Below are 22,488 nucleotides of genomic sequence, written 5' to 3'. Positions count from 1 at the left end.
GAAATGCAAAGCTTAGAAAATAATTGAAACTGTCAGTGGGTTGAGATTTGGATGTGCCTTCAGACTGGTAAGCAGTTGTGGTTGAGCAGCCTCTAATTCATGGTGATCCCATGTGTGTCAGAGTGGAACTCTGCTCTGTATGGTTTTCAGAGGCTGTTTTTTTGGAAGCAGATTGCCAGGCCTTTCTTGGGAGGCACTTCTGGGTAGATGCAAGCCTCCAACCTCTGGGTTAGCAGCTGAGTGTGTTAACTGTACCACCCAGGGACTCCTTTAGAAAGGTCCCTATAACTGTGTAAATGAAAAATATTCAGAAGGGGGACTCCACAGAAGATCAGTGCTCAAGGTTTCCATAGCAATGTCTGATCTTTGAAGAAAATGAAAACAAAGAGTGGCCTTGGGCCTGGTAGGTCATTTTTGGTAATGTGTGTCCTCGGTACCCATGAACCATGTGCAGGGCCTGCAGGAACTGTTGTGGGAGATTCACCAGCCCTGAACATGGTCTCTGAGCCAGCTTTGTGAAACCCCTTGGAATTCTGCAAACCTATTTCCTAATGCCCAGGCTCCTTTTGGTCCAGTCCCTTCCTCTGCTCATCTTGCCAAGCAGCTGGATACCCAGTCTGGCTCTGGGCCTGTTTTTCATAGTCACCACCTCAGGGAGGAAACTACTCTACAAGAATCACTTGACAGGGCTGTCCATACTTTCCTCCCAGCTTTCATGAGTATGTTTCAGTGTTTCCAACCAGTTTATTCTGGTTCAACCCCCTGCTGAGAATTTGCTTTCCACCCCAGATACACTGAATCAGACTCTACTTTCTTAGAGATGCTCAGGTGATTCTTGTTGTTGTTGTTATGTGCCCTCGAGTCGGACCTGACTCACAGCGACCCCTCCTTGGGTTTCCGAGGCAGTATCACTATGGAAGTAGATTGCTCAACCTTCCTTCGGAGGAGTGGCTGGTGGGTGTGAACCGCCAGCCTTCTGGTTAGCAGTCAAGTGCCTTAGGCGCGCTATTCTTAGAAGCCACTAATTAAATGGGCAGGAAGCATTCCTTTCCAGGTAGAAGAGAACACACTTTCTTTGCCTATTTATTTAGTGGTTTCCATTGACCTGAGCCTCAAGCTTCCAGAAAACCTTTGACTTGCCCATCTGTTATCTTTTGGAACGTGGGTAGATCGCTGTTCTCAAATAAAGAGAAGGCCCAGGACTGTAGCAGCAGCTTACCTGTTAGAAATGCAAATTGTTGCCCCCCCCCATTCCCAGTCCAGCTGACTGCTCTTTTTTTGTTTTTCTCTTGCAATAATAAGTTTGTGTATAGAAAAGCATGAACAAGGCATTTGTAGGCATATGCCATACTTTGTTTTCCCTCCCTCTTACTTTCTCCCTCTCCCCTCTGACAGGACTAAATGGTGAGGCTAATGAGCCGTAGAGGTAGAATGAGTGATAGTTTTACATCTCCAAATTACTTTGGCACAAAATTTCCTATTCAAGAGACAGCAATCCCGTAAAGATTCATTGTGTCAGTGTGTGTGTGTGTGTGTATGTGTGTGTATAAAACCAAAAACTAAAATTCACTGCCCTCAGGTTGATTCCGACTCATAGCAACCCCCTTTGGGTTTCTAAGGCAATAAATCTTTACGGAAGTAGATTGCTCCATCTTCCTTCCACGAAGTGGCTGATAGGTTTGAACCACCAACCTTCTGGTTAGCAGTCAAATGTCTTAGGCACTACTCCATCAGAGATACATACATACATATATATATGTATATATATATATATATAGAGAGAGAGAGAGAGAGAGAGATTATATATATATATATGGATGTATATGATATAAACAATGTATAAGGAACATTGTGTGTGTGTATACATATAATACATTGTGTATCTATAAATTTGTAAAGATATATAGAATATATAAAGATACATTCTGTGTGTGTCTGTGTGTGTGTGTTGTTGTTTTGCTAGTAATGTCCAGTTGATTCCAACTTACGGTGTTCTCAAATGTACAGAATTTAACTGCTCCAAGGAGTTTTCAAGGCTGTGACCTTTCAGAAGCAAATCGCCCAGCCTATCTTCCAAGGATCTCTGGGTGCGTTTGAGCCACCAACTTTGGCTAGTAATAAAGAACTTAACCATTTTCACTACTCAAAGACTCTCTTGATAGATAATTTACATTGTATATATATGTAAATATAAAGTTACATTGCATATATAAAAATCCCTGTTGGCGGTCATAAACAAATTACCAACAAAAAAAAAAGTCCTGGCTCAGACAGTTTCACTGGAGAACTCTACCAAACATTCAGAGAAGAAATAACACCAATCCTACTCAAACTATTCCAAAACATAGAGAAGGATGGAATCTTCCCTAACTCATTTTATGAAGCAAGCATAACCTTCATACGAAAGCCAGGCAAAGCCATCACTCAGAAAGAAAACTTTTGCAGTCTCAGCTGGGCCTCTTTCTCATCCAGCAGTGAGATTTTCCCTCTGCCTCTAAGAGGGCTCATTTTAAGCCTGGCAGAGTGGCACAGGTAACCAATCCCAACATCATAGTTCTACACATGTGTGAGAGAGAGAACTTTCCCAGATTACTTCATGCTGCTTCAACAGAAATACCCCAGGTGGATGACTTTAACAATCAGGAGTTTAAAAGCAGCTACTCAGTTGCTCACGGCAAATTCCACCAGAGAGTTAATTGCCAGTCTTCATTATAGGGAATAACTACTGCTAGTTGCCCAGCCAAGTTAACACATATTTGCATGGTCCCACCAGTAATCCAGTGGAGGTTACAAAGACTATGTCTAGAAAACCCATACCATGCAACTCACTACACTGCAGTAGCAAAAATAAATCTTGGACAGCATGGGAAGGGGAATGAGGTCTAGGAAGGGCCACTGCATCACACAACTCCAGTGGGGCCACCAGTTGTCTAGAACACCTTGCAAATACCCAGAGTTGTACAGTGTAGCAGCCCCAGTCTAGGCAATAGCCCTGGATAGAGGGAGCCCTGGGTGAGCACCTAAGATTTCTTTCTGAAAGGTAGTACATGGTGACTTCTTTAGGACTTTAGAAGAGGCAGCTGTACTCTTTAAAAATGGACTAGATTATCATCTCTCATGGGTGTCCTGATGGCAGAGAGAAGAATAAATTTTATTTTATCTGCAGAATCCTTCCAGCTTGATAACAGTCGATGCTGTGTTACTGCGTGTCTGTATGTGGTGCAGTGAATTACTTGGTATAGCTCTCCTAGCCATGGTCTTTGTGACTCCCACCAGATTACTGGGTAGAACTATGTAAAGGTGTGGTGCTTTGTGGCCCACCAAGAGGACTGGCTTTGTTAGTAATGTGAATAAGGTACATGTCATCTTTGTGGGGGTGGGACCATGGAAATAAGGTGTATGGAACTCTAATGTGGGGATTGTTTAGTTTTGTCATTCTGCTAGGCTTAAAATGAGCCCTCTTATAGGCAGAAGGGGGGAATCTTACTTCATCAAGAGAGAGAAGCAGAGAGTGGAGCTTGTCCTTGGAGCCAAGATCGCTGCTCAGAGAGACGGCAGAGAGTTGGTGAAGAGTTGGTGGAGAGATTGCAGAGAGACAGCAGTGACAGCAGATCTGAGAGACTGGCACAAGAGAGAGTGATGGGCTAGCCAGCCCACAAAGTGAGAAAATGGAATGCCTTTGAGCAGGAGGCTTGCTGGCAGAGTGGGGTGCACCTAAGTGTTCTTATTGGTAGAGCTAAAAGAGCTTTGTAACACTTGCCCAAGCAGGGCAGAAGCCAGGCCAAGAGGCTTAGGGCCAAAGAGAAGCTTGCCTTTTGCATGGCAAAGGGGAGGCTGATGGAAGAATTGTATTCTGAGCATTCCTGAACCTGAATACTTCCTTAATAAACCCCATAATTATATTATCTTTGAGTTGTGTGTGGCCATTGCAACGAATTATTGAATCCAGCAGAGAAATAGTGAGTGCTGTGGGAGGGACAGTTGGTGTCAGAATTGGCAGAAAGGTTGGAAGGTGGTGGCATGTCTGGTCTCATAATAAGAATCAGCCTTGGGCTGCTGATGGTGATTCTCTCTCCCAATTGTGAAGTTAGAGGAGGTCAGAAGATGCTGCCTCCATGTCCTTTCTGCATGTATGTATGCGTTTTAAAGTCTTCCTCTTTAAACACCCTAACAAACATATGCTTGATGGCCTAAGTTTTGAATATCATGATAGAAATGGTTAGCATGAATGTCATCTCAGCCACAGAAAAATTAGGAACCTCTCTAGATGTTTCTAGCATATAGATATCTGAATATACCAGGTTCTGTGCTAAGAGAAACCACTCATCTGGCGTTGTGTTGTACTGTGGTGGCTTGAATGTTGCTGTGATGCTGGAAGCTATGCCACTCTTATTTCAAATACCAGTAGGGTCACCCATGGAGGATAGGTTTCAGTGGAGCTTACAGGCTAAGACAGACTAGGAAGAAGGACCTAGGGATCTCCTTCTTAAAAGACTGGCCTCTGAAAACCTTATGAAAAGCAGTGAAACACATTGTCTGATATAGTGCCAGAAGATGAGCCACTCAGGTTGGAAGGTACTGAAAATACGACTGGGAAAGAGCTGCTTCCTGAAAGTAGAGTTGACTTTAATGATGTGGATGGAGTAAAGCTTTTGGGATCTTCATTTGCGGATGTGGCATGACTCCAAATGAGAAGAAACAGCTGCAAGCATGCATTAATAATTGAAACGTGGAATGTACAAAGTATGAATCTAGGAAAATTGGAAGTTGTAAAAAATAATGAAATAGAACATACAAAGATCAATATCCTAGGTGTTAGTGAGCTGAAATTGATATGTATTGACCATTTTGAATTGGACTGTCATGTGGTCTACTTTGCATGGATTGAAATATTGAAGAGGAATGGCATATTCGTCGTCACAAAGAATATTTCAAGATCTATCCTAAGTTCTGGTCTATCAGTGATAGGATAATATCCATATACCTATTAAAAAGACCAGTTAATAAAGCTATTATTAAATTTTATGCACCAACCACTAATGCCAAAGAAGAAGAAATAGAGGATTTTTACCAACTTATGCAGTCTGAAATTGATCAAATAATCAATCAAGTGATACTGATTATTACTGGTGATTGGAATGCAAAAAAGTTGGAAATGAAGAAGGAGAGGCAGTTGGAAAATATGGCCTTAGTGATAGAAATGATGCCAGACATGTCATGGTAGATTTTGCAAAACCAAATTCTTATTCAATTCAGATACCTTTTATAAAGCAACATAAATGGTGACAGCTATACACATAGACCTTGCCTGATGGAATATATAGGAATCAAGTCAACTACATCTGTTGATTGAGATGATGGAGAAACTCAATATTATCAGTTAGAATAAGACCAGAGGCTGAATGTGGAACAGACCATTAAATGCTCATATGCAAGCTCAAGTTGAAGCTGAGGAAAATTAAAACAAGTCTGTAAGACCCAAAGTTTGACCTTGAGTATATCCCACCTGAATTTGGAGACTGTCTCAAGAATAGATTTGATGCATTGAAGACCAGACTTTAAGGACATTATACAAGAAGAAAGTAAAAGATGATAAAAAGACAAGAAAGAAAGGAAAGATTAGATTGGATGTCAGAAGAGACTGTGACGTTTGCTACTGAACATAGAGTTGCTAAAGCGAATGGAAGAAATGATGAAGTAAATGAGCTGAACAGATTTCAAAGGGTGGCTTGAGAAGTAAAATATTAGTATGAAATGTGCAAAGACCTGGAATTAGAAAACCAAAAGGGAAGAACATACATGGCATTTGCCAAGCTCAAAGAACTGAAGAAAACATTCAAGCCTTGAGTTGCAGTACTGAAGGGTTCTATGGGAAAAATATTGAACCATTCAGAAAGCATCAAAAAATGGTGTAAAGAATACACAGAGTTACTGTACCAAAAGAAATTGGGTGGTGTTTAACCATTTCAGGAAGTAGCAAGTAATCAAGAACCAATGGTATTGAAGGAAGAAGTCTAAGCTGCACTGAAGGAATTGGTGAAAACCAAGGCTGCAGGGATTGACAGAATACCCATTGAGATGTTTCAACAAATAGATGAAGCACTGAAGGTGCCACTTGTTTATGCCAAGAAATGTGGAAGACATTATTTAGCCAACTAAGTAGAAGAGATCCATATTTGCACCCATTCCAAAGAAAGTTGATCCAACAGAAAGTGGCAGTTATCAAACAATATCATTAATATCACTCAAAAGTAAAATTTTCCTGAAGATAATTAAAAAATCATTACAGCAGTATATCAACAAGGAACTGCCAGAAATTCAAGCTGGGCTCAGAAGAGGGCATGAAACGAGGGATATCATTGCTAATATCAGATGGATCTTGGCTGAAAGCACAGGATACCAGAAAGATGTTTACCTTGTTTTATTGACTACGCAAAGACATTTGACTGCTTGGATCATAACAAATTACGGATAACATTGCAAGGAATGTGAATTCCAGAACACTTAATTGTGCTCATGAGGAACCTGAACATAGACCAAGAGGCAGTCATTCAAACAGAACAAGGTGGTACTCCTTGGTTAAAAATCAGGAAAAGTGTGTGTCAGGGTTGTATCCTTTCACCATACTTACTCAATCTGTATGCTGAGCAAATAATCAGAGAAGCTGGACTATATGAAGAAGAATGTGGCATTAGGATTGGTGGGAGACTCGTTAACAACCTGCAATATGAAGAGGACACAATCTTGCTGAAAGTGAAGAGGACTTGACGTACTTACTGATGAAGATCAAAGACTGCAGCCTTCAGTACTGATTAAAAGCTCAACATTGTTGTTGTTGTTATATGCCATCGAGTCGGACCCACATAAAGAAAGCAAAAATCCTCACACTTGGACCAATAAGCAAAAATGTGATCAATGGAGAAAAGATTTAAGTTGTTAAAGATTTCATTTTACTTGGATCCACAATCGAGGCTCATGAAAGCAACAGTCCACAAATCAAACTACGTATTGCATTGGGGAAGTCTACTGCAATAAAAACCTCTTTAAAGTGTTGAAAAGCAATGATGTTACTTTGAGGATTAAGGTGTGCCTGACCCAAAGCATGGCATTTTCAATAGCCTCATAGGCATATGAAAGCTGGACAATGAATAAGGAAAACTAAAAGGTAATTGATACCACTGAATTACGATGTTGGTGAGGAATATTAAATATACCACTGAGTGCCAGCAGAACAAACAAACTTTGAAGAAGTATAGCCAGAATTTTCTTTAGAGCTAAGGACAGTTAGATTTTGTCTCACGTACTTTGGACATGTTATCAGGAGGGACCAGTTGCTGGAGAAGGTAGGTAAAGCAGAGGATCAGTGAAACAGGGAAAGACCCTCAACGAGATGAATTGACAAGGTGGCTGTAGCAGTGGGTTCAAGCGTAGCAACGATTGTGAGGATGGTGCAGGGACAGGCAGCGTTTCCTTTTCAGGGTCACTATGAGCTGGAACTGACTGCACAGCACTTAACGACAACAATGGTAAGGAGCCCTGATGGCACATTGGTTAAAGTGCTCGGCTGCTAACTGAAAGGTTGGCAGTTCAAACCTATCAGCCACTCTAGGGGAGAAAGATATGGCAATCTGCTTCCATAAAGATTACAGATGGTGTTTCACAACTCATGGAGTGGCCATAAGTTGAGGGCCAACTCTATAATGGCTAACACCAACAACATGCTAAGTGCTTTCATGGACCCTGTCTGATAAAGGTGCAGTTCATATCTCCGGTTTATAGATGAGGACAGCTGAAGAGTAAAATGGTAGGTGGCTGAGTAGAAATTTGAATTGAGGTCTAAGCCTGAATTTTCATTCACTCTTCCTTACTGTCCCAAGATGTGACATTTAATATTAGCTAAGGTCTTGATTACCTACTGGATTTTTTATTTTCAGCACTCGAACTGCAATGCACAATTACCTATACTTTTTATGTATTGTATTCTTTCTTTTTTTTTGCCTGTGTTTTTAAACATCTATTTGATGCAATATTTTAAATTAATTATTGGTACTCTAACAGCTCTTAGACTTCCATACAGTACTTTAAATATAGTGTGACGTTTTTAAAATAAACAATTAGCCCCTGGGAGCCAAGCATCATTCTCTTTCTTGTGGGCTGAGCTTCGGTGTTGTGACAGGGTAGTCACTAATGAAATAGACATAGAAAGAACCTTTTTTGAAGATTTAAGAGGTCATATATTCTGTGTAATTGTTATTTTGCTAGTTAACTTCATCTCATTTGTGTACCTGCTACATAGTTTTAATTATGTTCAATTATTCCATGTTTTGTAAATTACATTAAGTCTTTTATTTCCTCTTAATGTCCAAAGCATTTTGTTAGAATGTATGTGTGGTCTAGTTTTTAAGCACATCAAAGTAATTCTTTGGGAGAACTTCCCTTGATAACCTAGAACATTAAGAATTTTCACTGTCTATGCACTTCTATGAAAGGAGCTCTGGCAGTGCAGTGCTAAGGCATTTGACTGCTAATCAGAAGGTTGGTGGTTCAAACCCACCAACTGCTCCACAGAAGGACGATGGGGCAATTTACTTCAGTAAAGATTTACCGCTTGGGAACCCAATGAGGATCGCTATGAGTCGGAATCAGCTCGATGGCAGTGAGCCTGGTTTTTGAGTATGTACGTTTGTTTGCATCTTTTAAAGGAAAAGAAGGTTAATAATTATTGTGTATCCAACCACCCTGAATTCTCAACTGCTTTATAGAAAGTGTGAGTATATAAACCAGACTTTTTTCCATCTATTTTCAGGAATTGCAACATATTGTTGGATCACAGCACCTCAAAGCAGAGAAAGGTAAGTGTGAATCTGTGAATATTGGAAATCCCCTAGGGTCACTCTCTGAGCTAATCTGGTTTCTCTCCTCCCCAGCTATGGTAGAAGGCTCATGGTTAGACGTGGCCAGGAGGGGCAAGCCTGACACTCAACCTTTTGCTCATCTCACTATTAATGCCACTGATATCCCATCAGGTAAGTTTCATCTGCATACAGCCTGAAAAAAATATTTCAAGAGTCATTTATCAGCCCATCTGAATATACAAACATATTAGCTTGTGAGATGATAACTTTGTGGGTGAGAATTAGCATAAAGTAGATTGCCGTAAGGTAGAGATCGAGTATATCCCTATGTTCCCATTTTTCCATATCTGACACCAGCCACCCACATGGCACTCTGTCCCTCTCTATTTCTCTGTGTCTCTGTTTCTGCCCCTCACCACCTGGAGCTAAGCCAGAGGTCGTAAGATAAGAGGACACCATTCTTGGGTTCATTAATTCTCAGAAACAACTCACAGAACTTGCAGAAGATGCGTGGGCAAGGTGGAGCTCAGAGAGGGTACCTTACCCTCCTTTCCCTGCCCATGGGGCTCCCTGAGCCATAGGGCTTCAGGGCTTTCATTGGCCGGTCCTGCATGATAAGCCCAATCATACTTTGTCAGGATAGCCTCCCAGGTGAGTCTTTTCTGGTCTGGTCAGCCCCCACTCAACATGAATGCTCCAGTGTGACCTGGAAATTCCAGACTTAAGCATCCTAATTACTCCAAGGGTTGTTTCACTTGTAAACCAAGGACAAAGCCACCTTACTTTGGGTAAAGGTAACTCCTTTACCTCACACTCTTTTTAAAATATTTGAGAGCCCTTAACTTTCCAACTAAAAGAAAGATCATTTAATTTACAACTGATGATCCACACTCAAGTTGACATCCTGGAAACTGATTCTCAGTCATCTCAGAATGGACGTCATTATTACATTCATTTTCAGATCATTGTAGTGGATGTTTCCTTTAAATGATTGCTGGCTGAGTGTGCATACTAGGAAGGGTGATCCCTTGTTATCCCATCTGTACTTATCCAAGCTAAAGCTGATACACCCCTTTGCATGTTTACTCAGCCAGCCCTGTGGAGTTCCAAGGGCTCAACAAAGTAACCTGTAAGAAGCTGTAGCTCCAGAAAATAAGACACCCTCTCCCTTCTCCATGTGCCATTGTTTTCTGTGGGTAAGAGTTCTATCTCGGTGTTCTGGAGGTCTGATTATCTTTTAAGGATAAGAAGATCCAGAACTCAATGCCTATATCTCTTACTTTAATGCACCAGCTTTTTCATCATATGATCCCCAATGATTATTTCACCTGGGAATAGGTAAGTGTCACAAAGATTATAAAGAACATTATAATAGAATAATAATTTACCATCACCACTATTATTTGGTAGCATAGTGCCTAAGGCACTTGACTGCTAACCAGAAGGCTGGCGGTTCAAACCCACCAGCCACTCCTCGGAAGGAAGGTTGGGCAATCCTACTTCCGTAATGATACTGCCTCGGAAACCCAAGGAGGGGTCGCTATGAGTCGGGGCCGACTCGACGGCAAATAACAACAACAACAACAACTATTATTTTGCAATTTCTTGAACGCCTACTATGTATTGGGTGTTTTGCTGTGTTCATTATCTCTAATTTTTACTAAAACCAAACCAAACCAGTTGCCACTGAGTCAATTGTAACTCATGGGAAGCCCATGTGTGTCAGAATAGAACTGTACTCCATAGGGCTGTCAATGCTTGTGATCTTTTGGAATAGATTGCCAGGTCTTTCTTCCTCTAATCCTTACTACCCACTCATTGCTGTCGAGTCAATTCCAACCCATAGTGACACTGTGGGACAGAGTAGAACTGCCCCCATAAGGTTTCCAAGGTCATAAATCTTTATGGAAGCAGGCTGCCGCATCTTACTTCCGTGGAGTGGCTGGTGGGTTTGAACTGTTAACCTTCCAGTTAGCCCCTGAGTGCTGAAGCATTGTGCCACCAAGGCTCCTTAATGCTTACTTAAATTAACCAAACCAAACGCACTGCCACTGAGTTTATTCCCACTCGTAGTCACCCTTTAGGATGGAGTAGAAATGGCCTATATGGTTTCCAAGTCTGTAAATCTTTATGGAATCAGACTGTCTCATCTTTCTCCTGCAAAGTGGTTGGTGGGTTTGAACTGCAGACCTTTTCGTTATCAGCCAAATACTTTAACCGCCACATCACCAAAGCTCCTTACTGCACACTTGTAAATTAGAGATTCTCATTCAGATTTTGCAGACAGGGAAACCAAGGTTCACAAAGGCTAAGTCATGTGCCAAGGTTACAATGGTGGCCGAGTTAGAAGTTGAATGCCAATCAAGTTGATGTAAAGCCCATGCTTCATATACTGCACTTCATTATATCAGCAGGCCACCGGGTACTTGTGATCACTTGGCTTTGTCAGAGAGAAATCGTCACATTCAAAGCTCTCATATTTCTCTTTTCCTCTAAGAAGTAGATTTCTGTAGTGTTTAATAGCAAGGAATTATTTTCTAAAAGGAGAGAAATATATTCAAATACACATAGTGCTTTCTGCTAAGCACTTAGAGAGTTGAATAATGTAAAATCCAACTCTCTGTGTTTGGGGCCCCACCCTACTACTTAACTCGTGTGTCATCTTTTGCAGATTATTGGAATCAGTTGTGCCTCTGCTTCATCTTGTATAAAATGGGGATCATGATAGTGTCCATGTCATATGGTAGCTATGAGGATAAAATTAGTTCATGTACTCGTGTACTTATATGGAAGCTGGCATTGGGTAAGCACCCAGGGAATGTGATTTGCTGGTAGCGTAGTGCCTAAGGCATTTGATTGCTAACCAGAAGGCTGCCAGTTCAAACCCACTAGCCACTCCTCAGAAGGAAGGTTGGGCAATCTACTTCTGTAGTAATACCGCCTCAGAAACCCAAGGTGGGGTCGCTATGAGTCGGATCTGACTTGATGGCAGTGAGTTTGGTTTTTTTTGGTTTTGGTTATCATTTGAGTTTAGTTAAGTAATGATACACAAACTGCTTTGTTCTGAAAATGATTTAAGGCAAGCTTTTCTTGAATTTAAAAAAAAATATATGTTCCAAGCTTCAATACATTGTTTTGAAGCCATTGCCATAGCATCAAACTAAAAAACAAACAAACATGTTGCCGTATAGTTGTTTCCGACTCATGGCAACCCCATGTGTTACAGAGTAGAACTGCTCCGTAAGAATTTCTTGGCTTTAATCTTTACAGAAGTAGATTGCCAGGGTTTCTTCTGCATCACCACTGGGTAGGTTCGAACCACCAACCTTTAGATTGGCAGCCAACTGCAAACCATCTGTACCACCCAGCCCTTCACAATAGCATGGGTAGAGATAATTGCTAATTGAGGACAGAGAACATGAGAAACCAGCTCTTTGGCTTTTAGGAGATTTTCCTAAACTATCAATCCTGTGCCAGATACTTGCTTTATAAACAAATTATGTATGAACCTGAACTTTATGGTAACACTACATAATTTTCTCAGAGTGGGAAACTATTTTGCATGTGAGCAAAGGTAATCAAATTAATACTGATGCATCAGCTGTGTGTGGTATGAACGTACTGTACATTTACCTTTTCAGTTTCCTTTAAATGGGATATGATAAATATTGCATTAGACTGTGTGCCAAAGTCTGTTTGGCAATAGCAAGCATGTTTTACTTATAAAGCTCTCTCTGCAGGCACCTAGCATTCAAATCATTGCCAAAAAAGAGGCAAAATTCCTGGTTATTTTTCTGGGGTTATTGAGTTTGTGACTGACTGAGATGAGTTAGTGGATGCTGCTGTTTAAGAAAATAGAATTTGTGACTCTGGCTGGGCCAATAACCCCCAAGTCCATTTATCTCCAACTTTTGGTCAGTTTGAGATCCTTTAGGGGGAAAGACAGCTTTAATTTTGAGTGTTCATTTTGGAGCTCTGTTTTACACTTTATTTACACATATGAAATCAGTATCTGCCCTTATATTGACTATTAGCTTGTGCATTTTCACAGCTTCTTGAATCCAGTGCATTAGGAAGTATTTTGGGGGACCAGAATACATGGCTTCCGTTAGGGGCATTTTTAATCTAACTATTTGCAGAGGCTTCTCCAAAAGGAGTCCCTGGGTGGCACAAACAGTTAAGAACTTGCCTATTAGCAGAAAGATGGCATTTCAGACCCACTCAGAGACCCCTTGGAACACAGACGTGGCAGTCTGCTGTCAAAAGGTCACATTAGTGCTAGAAATCCAGGTTTGCCACGTGAGGCCCTTCAACCTGAGCCCAGCTTACTTTTCTCACCTTTCTCTCTCATTATGCCTCTTTATGCTGAGGCACTGGTAGTTCAATGCAGGAGATCTGGGTTTGATTCCTGGCCAATGCACTTCGTGTGCAGCCACCACCCATTTATCAGTCTAGACTAAGAGAGAGTAGGAAGAAAAGCCTGGTGATCTATTTCTGAACACCAGCCAAGGGAAAGCCCATGGATCACAATGGTCCGATCCACCCCTGATCACGGGGATGGGACAGGACTGGGGAGAGTTTCATTCCATTGTGCGTGGGATTGCCATGAGTCAGGGGCTGACTTGACATCAGCTAGCAATGACAACAGCTCTCTAAGTGCTTAGCAGAAAGTACTAAGTATATTTGAATGTATTTCTTTCCTTTTAGAAAATAATTCCTGAGAAGTTATTCTGCCAGTGGAATAATGGAATAATGATTTTTCTATACCCTCATTGAATCATGAGGACATCCTCCTCACACAAGGGCTGATTCTAATGCATCTCCTCTCTCCCCAGGTTCTCACAAAGTGAGTCTTTCCTCTTGGTACCATGACCGAGGCTGGGCAAAGATCTCCAACATGACTTTCAGCAATGGGAAACTAATTGTCAACCAAGATGGCTTTTATTACCTGTACGCCAACATTTGCTTCCGACATCATGAAACGTCAGGAGACCTAGCCACGGAGTATCTTCAGCTGATGGTCTATGTCACTAAAACCAGCATCAAAATCCCAAGTTCTCATACCCTGATGAAAGGAGGAAGCACCAAATACTGGTCTGGAAATTCAGAATTCCACTTTTATTCCATAAACGTTGGAGGATTTTTTAAGTTACGATCTGGTGAAGAAATAAGCATACAGGTGTCCAATCCTTCACTACTAGATCCCGATCAAGATGCAACTTACTTTGGGGCTTTTAAAGTTCGAGATATAGATTGAAGCCCATTTTGTGGAATGTTATCATGTATTTTCTAGGATGTGTGTAAACTTAAAATAGAAAAAAAAAAAAAAAGAAAAAAAGCAGAGAAAGATGTATATAGGTGTATGAGACTACTAAGAGGCATGACCACAATGGTACAATAAGACACTCTGTCCATGCTCTTGACCTTGTAGAGTGCATGCGTATTTCCAGCCAACAAGAGACATGTGGTGTGGACTGTAGGTGCATTACAATCTAAAGACTTTCTAACACATGGTTTTAAAATTTTGTAATGAATTCCTAGAATTAAACCTGATTGGATCAATCATGGTTGGCCTAATGAAAATATGCATTTGGGCTCCTGGAGTGCAGGGTGTTAATTGTGTACATCTAGCCCCTGGCTAGGGGTCCCTGGGTAGTACAAGCAGTTGAGCCCTCAACTGCTAGCTGAAAGGTTAGTGGTTCAGACCTACCCAGAGGGGCCTTGAGAAACAGTCCTGATGATTTGCTTCTGAAAGGTCACAGCCTTATAATCCCCATGGAGCAGTTCAACTCTGCACACGTGGGGTTGCCATAGTCAAAATCAACTGGATGGCAACAAATAACAACCACAACAACAGCCCCTGGTTATGTGCCTCTAGGCAGTTGAAGTGGAGAAGGTGTCATCTGAATTGCAAAGGGACGATCATCTGAAGGGTTTAGTTCTTTTGAATTGTTACAACATGCTGGAACCTGCAAATACTTTTTCTAAGGAGGAGAGAAAATATATGTATTTTTTATATAATATCTAAAGTTATATTTCAGATGTAATGTTTTCTGTGCAAAGTATTATAAATTATATTTGTGCTATAGTATTTGATTTGAAATATTTAAAATGTCTTGCTGTTGACATATTTAATGTTTTAAATGTACAGACATATTTAACTGGTGCACTTTGTATGTCCCCTGGGAAAACTTGCAGCTAAGGGGGAAAATATTGTTTGCAAATATCAAATGTATTCTGTTTCTTCATTCGTTTTAACCTAATAGAGTCTTCAGACTTGTCAAGTCTATGCAGAAAAATGTAAATGAATGCCTTGAATAATAAGCAAGATGCTGGCCACCAGGTGCCTTTCAAATTTAGAAGCTAATTGACTTTAGAAAGCTGACATTGCCAAAAAGGATACATAATGGGCTGCTGAAATCTGTCAAGAGTATTTATATAATTATTGGACAGGTGTGTTTTCTACAAGTGCTGCAAACTGTAAATTTTGTGTTATTTTTAATGGAAAGTGGCTTATAAGCAAAAAAAAAAATCCCATTTTTAACTTAGTGGATATTATTTTATACTGTACAATAAAAACATTGCCTTTGAATGTTAATTTTTTGGTACAAAAATAAATTTATATGAAAACTTGCCTTATGATTTTGTTCTTTTCCATCTGCCTTGCTCTGTGAGCCCACTGTCGTCTCCACTATGGTAATGTGTCTTCTAGCTCTTTCCAGAGGTTACTGGGAGAAATGCAGATTTAATTAAAATTTAGGAACAGATTCAATTAAATTAATGAACCTTGGAATTTGAAAAATAATTTGCAAGGGATTTGTGTGCAAGAACACAGCTAGATAGAAAATAGAGGCTTCTCTCAAAATGTAAAAGTAGGTGTATGTTTATATCTTGAGAAAGTATGTTACTTTGTTCAAATTCGTAATGCCTCCGAGAACAACTGTTGGTGCTTGGTGACCTGGAGGACCACCTGAAACTTTGTGTTTTACCAAGGTGAAGGAGGATTAATAGTGGTCTGGACACTTTTGCTCATGGAATTTGATGTGGAGGAAGCTGTCCGACCCAGATTGGCTATTCACATGAGAGAGATGTAGGAAAACCAGCAGCTTGGGAGAGAGCAGTCAGCCATCATTTAAGGCAGTTGCCATGTGTGGATTAATGTTTTCTGATGGTTGTGACAGACAGAAAGAGAAAAGAAATAGTAAATGTTAGAATGAAGAATTTTAAACAGCAGAGCTAGGCTTGTGAGACTCAATCATTGACTAAAATACAGCTATTGCTTTAAAATTAACAGTTAGTCTGAGGGAGAGTGGTATAAAATATGTCTTAAGTGTTGTATATTCCAATTGCTGATGCCTGGTTGAAAGAAAAACTCACTGTGATAAGTAAATGGAGGATTTCTTCATTGACACACAAGTTTGCTATAGAGAGTGAGCTTCACTAGCTATCCCAACTTCTGTGATAGGACTCTGTCATTTCTAAAGGTGAATAGCATTTGATTGTTGCACATTGTTTATTGAGTTCCAACCATGTGTCAGGTACTGTACCTGGCATTGGCCATCTATGACACAATCTCTGTCCTCAAGATTCCATTCTAGTGGAGGAGACAGCCTTGTAAGAGTATAGTGAGTTCCAGGATACTGTGTCCTATGGAAGCAGAGAGGAGGCTCTCTAACCCAGTCTTTGGCAGTGGGGGGAGGGGGGGCACAGGTGGCCTGAAAAGGAAATCAGGGATAGAGTGGAAAAGTGGAATAAAAACCTCCAAAGTTGGATATAGATATCCGTGATCACTTTTCACAAAGAGACTACTGGTGAGTCTCAATGATGAGCCAAGACCTAATGTCTAGAAATGGAAAGAACTCAGGTTCTAGTGAGACAATATATACTTGCACCAGCCACCACCAACTAGCATGGCAGACAGTCTGCAATGCCAAGGATAGCCTCTGTTAAAGACCTTGCTAACGCAGCATGACTATAATGTGAATGTTACCTAAGTTGACACCCAGATCCATCAGGGCTTTTCAGAGGTTTGCTGCAATGAATCTATGACCGAATGAAATATTGATGTGATCTGGCCTGTGTCTTGAAGGAGGTTAGTGTAGCATGGGAGTGTGCCAGGCGATCTGAAACAGGCCTTTTCTATTCTCCAGTGAGGGCAATTGTGGTTCAGTGGTAGAATTCTTTTCCTCCATGTGGGGCACCGCGAAGGAACTGTTTCAAGTGCTGAGGAGCAAGGATGTCTCCTTGGGGACTAAGATGCGCCTGACACAAGCCATGATATTTCCAATCACCTCGTGTGCATGTGAGAGCTGGACAATGAATAAGGAAGACTGAAGAAGAGTTGATGCTTTTGAGTTGTGGTGCTGGCGAAGAATGCTGAAAGTACCATGGACTGCTAAAAGAACTAACAGATCTGTCCTGGAGGATGTGCAGCCGGAATGCTCCTTGGAAGCGAGAATGGCCAGACTTCGTCTCACCTATTTTGGTCATGTTGTCAGAAGGGACCATTCCCTGAAGAAGGATGTCATGCTTGGTAGGGTGGAGGGTCGATGAAAGAGGGGGAAGCCTTCAACAAGATGGATTGACACAGTGGCTGTGATGATAGGCTCAAGTATAGCAGGGATCGTGGAGCTGGCGCGGGATCGGGCAGTGTTTTGTTCTGCTGTGCGTGGGGTCACTCTAAGTCAGAAATGACTCGATGGCACCTAACAACAAATAACAACACAACATGTGGGGCATTAGGATTTGATTCTGGGCCAATACATCTCATATGTAGCCATGCCCTGTCTGTCAGTGGAGATTTGTGTGTTACTGTGATGCTGAACAGGTGTCAGCAGAGCTTCCAGACTAAATCAGAATAGGGAGAAACAGCTGGCATCTACTTGTAAAAATCAGCCAATGAAAACCTTATGGGACACAATGGTCTGATCTGCAACCAATCACAGGGATGGTGGAGGATGAGGCAGCATTTCATTACTCATAGAGTTGCCATGAGTTGGGAGCTGACTCTATGGCAGCTAACAACAGTGATGATCAAGGCTTGGCAGGATCTATATGGTAGGAAAAAAAGCAAGATACAACTCTTTACTTTTCCACTCACATCCTACTTTTTAGCCTGGCGTTTTCTTCTCACATATCCTTTCTTTCCACATCTACTCTTTTATATGTATTTCAATCCTTCCCCCCTTTCTTTCCTTTTCCCCTTTACTCCTTGGCTCATACCTCAGAGAGCCACTAAGACTCTCTGGTGGCCCTTGGGGAATAAGGAGGCTGCTTCATCTGATCCAAATGGAACTATATCTTGCCAATCGTCAGTAGTAGCTGGGCAAATGTGTTTAAGTGTGAAATGATCATGTCAGGAAACCAACACACACACCTTGGCAAATTGAATTGTTTGCTTATTTTAACTAATATATTTCAATATTCTTCCTGTTGTGTTGCTGGGTGCTGTTGAATTGATTTTGACTCATAGTGACCACATGGGATGGGGTAGAACTGCCTCATAGAGTTTTCTAGCTGTAATCTATACGAGCAGATCTCCAGGTCTTTCTTCCATGGAGCCTCTGGGTGGGCTTGGACTGCCAACTTTTCAGTTAGGAGTCAAGCACTTAACCATGGCACTTGCTGCCAGTGCACCAATCTTCCTCACACTTGCTAAGTCTAAAGAGAGGAAAATATGCCAAATTGGAAGTCATCTGCCTTCTGGAATCAACTTGTACAACTACACCAGACTCACACACCTTTTAAAAATTTTTAAACTGAGGTAAATATATAATTAACAAAATATTTGCTATTTCAACATTTTTTTACATGCACAATTCAGCGACATTAGTTATGTTCATCATATTGTACAGCCAACACCACCCTCTGTTCCCATCACCCTTAGCAGAAGCTCAGTACACATAAGCAATGCACCTTTGCATCTTGCGAAGACCCTACATGTGCAGCAAATCTTGAGGTTGCTTTCTCCATTTACTTCAATTGCCTTTTCTTTCTGTCTCACTGATCTCCATTATGCCTTCCAAGAGAACTGTCCAGAGAAGATGACCTCCAAGGACTTTGGAAGGAACCCAAGCATTTTTCTCTCTGTGCCTAAATTATTGACATGGCTTAGATAGTGGCATTGGGTTAGACTTGCATATTTTGGGGTCACATCTTTGACTCCACCTGCAGTTCCACATTTCACCTCTGGAGTCATGCAGGGCATGCCAAGCCTGGGCTCCCTTCACTTGGCTTTGTTCATTGATTCTCTACCTGCCTTGCTATGAAATTGAAATATGGTTCTCGGTAGCTACATTCACAAATGCTAATTAGTTATTGATTCATGTTAGTATGATTTAGTTTTGTGTCACTTTTTACAATAAAAAAATGTGTCCATAGTGAGTGTTAGATTTTAGCTATAAAACAGAAATCTATCTGGTTGATCAATAACAGTTTTAGGATACTTTTACTCTTTTATTCTTGTAATTTAACAATTCTGTTTCCTAATCATCCACTCTCACCTTTCTTCTCTTTTATTGACTGGTTTTCTTTACAGGGGCGTGGCATTATTCTATCCTGAACAGGACTCTGGCTACATGGAGTGACCATCTTTTTTATCTTATCAAATGGTCCTGGTTGTAACATTATTCCTATCACTCCTTGCTTTCAATGTCTGTGGAGAAATAGAGTCTTCTGTTTTGAAAATTCTAGGAAGTGTTGCCTATTCCTGTTAGGCATGGAATGAGTTAAAAATTGCTGACTCCATTAGTACCACCCAAGACTAAAAGCCTGGGGTCAGGACATGGTTTCAGAGATAAATTCTCCAGAATAACTTTCAATCTCCCTAAGGAGGATCCTAGAATCACTGGGATGTCATTCTCTTGTGCAAAAACCATTTTCTCCTTTTTCCTATGGATTTTTCAGAAGCTTCATTTCCTCAAAAGCCAAGCCTCAACAATCTCAACGTGGTAAAATGAAAGCTCCTTATGAGACCTGAACATCTTTTGGAAGAAAGATCTCAAACTTGGGTGTTAGACCCAGAATTGGAATCCCAACTCTGCCACTTGTTATCTTGTAAACTTGGCAGATGACCACGCTTTGAGCCCTAGTGTCCTGGCTTGTAAAGCAAGAGTCCCCCTCTCTTTGTTGAAGAGTTGTGATGACTGGTCCATGGGAGGGGCTTGATTTACAGGAGTCACCATTTAATAATAATAATCCTCCCACCCCATTAGATATATCTTTAGTCCACTGGCAAAGCACACATTTAGCCTCTTTTTTGTCTCGCTGCTGTACAGGGCCCACGCCTTAGTTATCTAATGCTGTTGTAACAAAAAACACCACAAATGGGAGGCCTTAAAGAACAGAAATTTATTTTCTCACAGTTCTGAAGGCTATAAAAGTCCAAATCAGGGTCTCAGCCATATTGATTCTTTCTGTGGATCTCTCTCCTAGTTTCTGGTGTCTGCTGGCAAACTTTCACATTCTTTTGCTTGTAGACAGGTCCTCATGTGACGTCTATCTTCTTCCCTTTATGTGCATGTCTGTGTTTATTCTGCTCCTTGGATAAGACATCACTCAGAAGTGGTTAGGTTAAGACCCACCCTACTCAAGTATAAGCTCATTAAAACATAACAAAAGACGAAACCTCTTTCCCTTAACAAGACACATTCACAGGCATGGAAATTAAGATTGCAGCCCATTTTTATGGTGACACAATTCAATCCATATTAGCCCACATATAGCAAAGTACTGTGATCTATGCTGTAGGAGTTGTTGCTAGGTGCCGTTGAGCTGGTTCCAACCCCATAGTGATCCTATAACAACCGAACGCAACACTGCCCAGTCCTGCACTATTCTCACAATACTTGCTATGCTTGAGTCTATCATTGTTGAGAATCTTCCCCTTTTTCACTGACCCTCTACCTTACCAAGCATGATATCCTTCTTCAGGATATGGTCCCTGCTGACAACATGACCAAAATAAGTGAGATGAAATCTGGCCATTATTGCTTCCAAGGAACATTCTGGCTGCACTTCTTCCAGGACAGATTTGTTCTTTCTGCTGGCAGGCCATGGTAATTTCAGTATTCTTTACCAATAGCACAATTCAGAGATATCAATTCTTTGGGCTTCTTTACTCATTGTCCAGCTTTTTCATGCATATGAGGTGATTGAAAATACCATGGCTTGGATCAGGCACAACTTAGTCTTCAAAGTGACATCTTCACTTCAAAACACTTTAAAAAGGTCTTTTGCATTAGATTTTCCCAGTGTAACATGATGTCTGATTTCCTGACTGCTGCTTCCATGGGTGTTAACTGTGGATCCAAATAAAATCTCTGACAACTTTAATTTTTTCTCCGTTGCTCATGATGTTGCTTCTTGGTACAGTTCTGATGATTTTCATTTTGTTTATGTTGAAGTGTAATCCACACTGAAGACTGTAGTCTTTGATCTTTATCACTAAGTGCTGCAAACCATCTTCACTTTCAACAAGCAAGATTGTGTCATCTGCATATTGCAGGTTGTTAATGATTCCTCTAATTCTGATGCCAAGTTTTTTTACATATAGTCCAGCTTCTCAGATTATTTGCTCAACATACTGATTGAATAAGCAGGGTGATGCACACCCTTCCTGGTTTTAAACCATGCAGTATCCCTTGTTTTAAACCATGCAGTATCCCTTGTTCTGCCACTTGGTCTGTGTACAGGTTTCTCACAAACACAATTATGTGTTCTGAAATTCCCATTGTTTGCAATGTGATCCATAATTTATTATGATCCACACAGTCAAATGCCTTTGCATAGTCAACAAACCACAAGTAGAACCTCTTTCTGATATTCTTTGCTTTCAGCTAATATCCATCTGATATCAGCAATGATGTCCCTCATTCCATGGCCTCTTCTGGATCCAGCCTGTGAGTTCTCTGTCAATATACTACTGCAACTGTTTTTGAAGGATCTTCAGCAAGATTTTACTTGCAAGTGATATTAATGATATTGTGCAATAGTTTCCACATTCTGTTGGATCACTTTTCTTTGGAATGGGTACAAATATTGATCTCTTCTAGCCTGTTGGCCAGGTTGCTGTCCTCCAAATTTCTTGGCATAAATGAGTAATCGCCTCCATCCATTTGTTGGATGTGTCCATTTGTTGAAACATCTCAGTGAGTATTCTATCAATTCCTTGAGCCTTTTCCCATTTTTTTTTCACAACAGCTCCCCTCCCACTTCCTCCCCATAGTTACCTCTTCCCAGTGTCCATCTTTGCATACACTCTGCCCCCTGAGCTGTCTCCCTGTGCATAAGCAGCCCTTCTTTCTCCCATGATTTTTCTCTCCAAGGAGTGTATCTACTTGAGGTAAATGCTTAACTCATATGCCTATATTTTGTTTGGCTGGAATCCACAGATGTGGGTTCAATTTCAGACCTGAAGGGCAGCTAGGGGCCATAGTCTCAGTGGTTCCACCAGGCTCTATCAGACCAGCAATCCTGGTCCCCCACCACACACCTTTTTTTTCCCCTTCAAATGATTTGGAGTTTTGTTCCACATTGTTCTCCCTCTCTATCAAGGATCCTTGATCTCCTACATAGATCCCCTTCCAAGTGGATGACAGTGGTAGCTGGGCACCATCTAGTTCTTCTGGTCTCA

The 22,488-nt window shown here is 41.0% G+C and overlaps 1 protein-coding gene across 1 annotated transcript in view; it reads left to right on the top strand.

The window, feature by feature from the left end:
- Positions 1-14,112, top strand: part of TNFSF11 (TNF superfamily member 11) — a 45,142-nt gene extending 31,030 nt beyond the window's left edge. Inside the window, exons 3-5 of the mRNA XM_007948175.2 lie at positions 8,807-8,852; positions 8,928-9,026; positions 13,691-14,112. Coding sequence (XP_007946366.1) covers positions 8,807-8,852; positions 8,928-9,026; positions 13,691-14,112 — 567 coding nt within the window. The remainder of the gene's footprint in view (positions 1-8,806; positions 8,853-8,927; positions 9,027-13,690) is intronic.
- Positions 14,113-22,488: the final 8,376 nt, after the last annotated feature.

The sequence above is a fragment of the Orycteropus afer genome, unplaced genomic scaffold (genome assembly GCF_000298275.1).
Source record: "Orycteropus afer afer isolate SDZICR_OR568_19922 unplaced genomic scaffold, OryAfe1.0 scaffold00207, whole genome shotgun sequence".
In the NCBI taxonomy this organism is placed as follows: Eukaryota; Metazoa; Chordata; class Mammalia; order Tubulidentata; family Orycteropodidae; genus Orycteropus; species Orycteropus afer.
The sequence above is the reverse complement of the archived record's forward strand: the minus strand, read 5'-3'. Positions and strand labels throughout refer to the sequence as shown.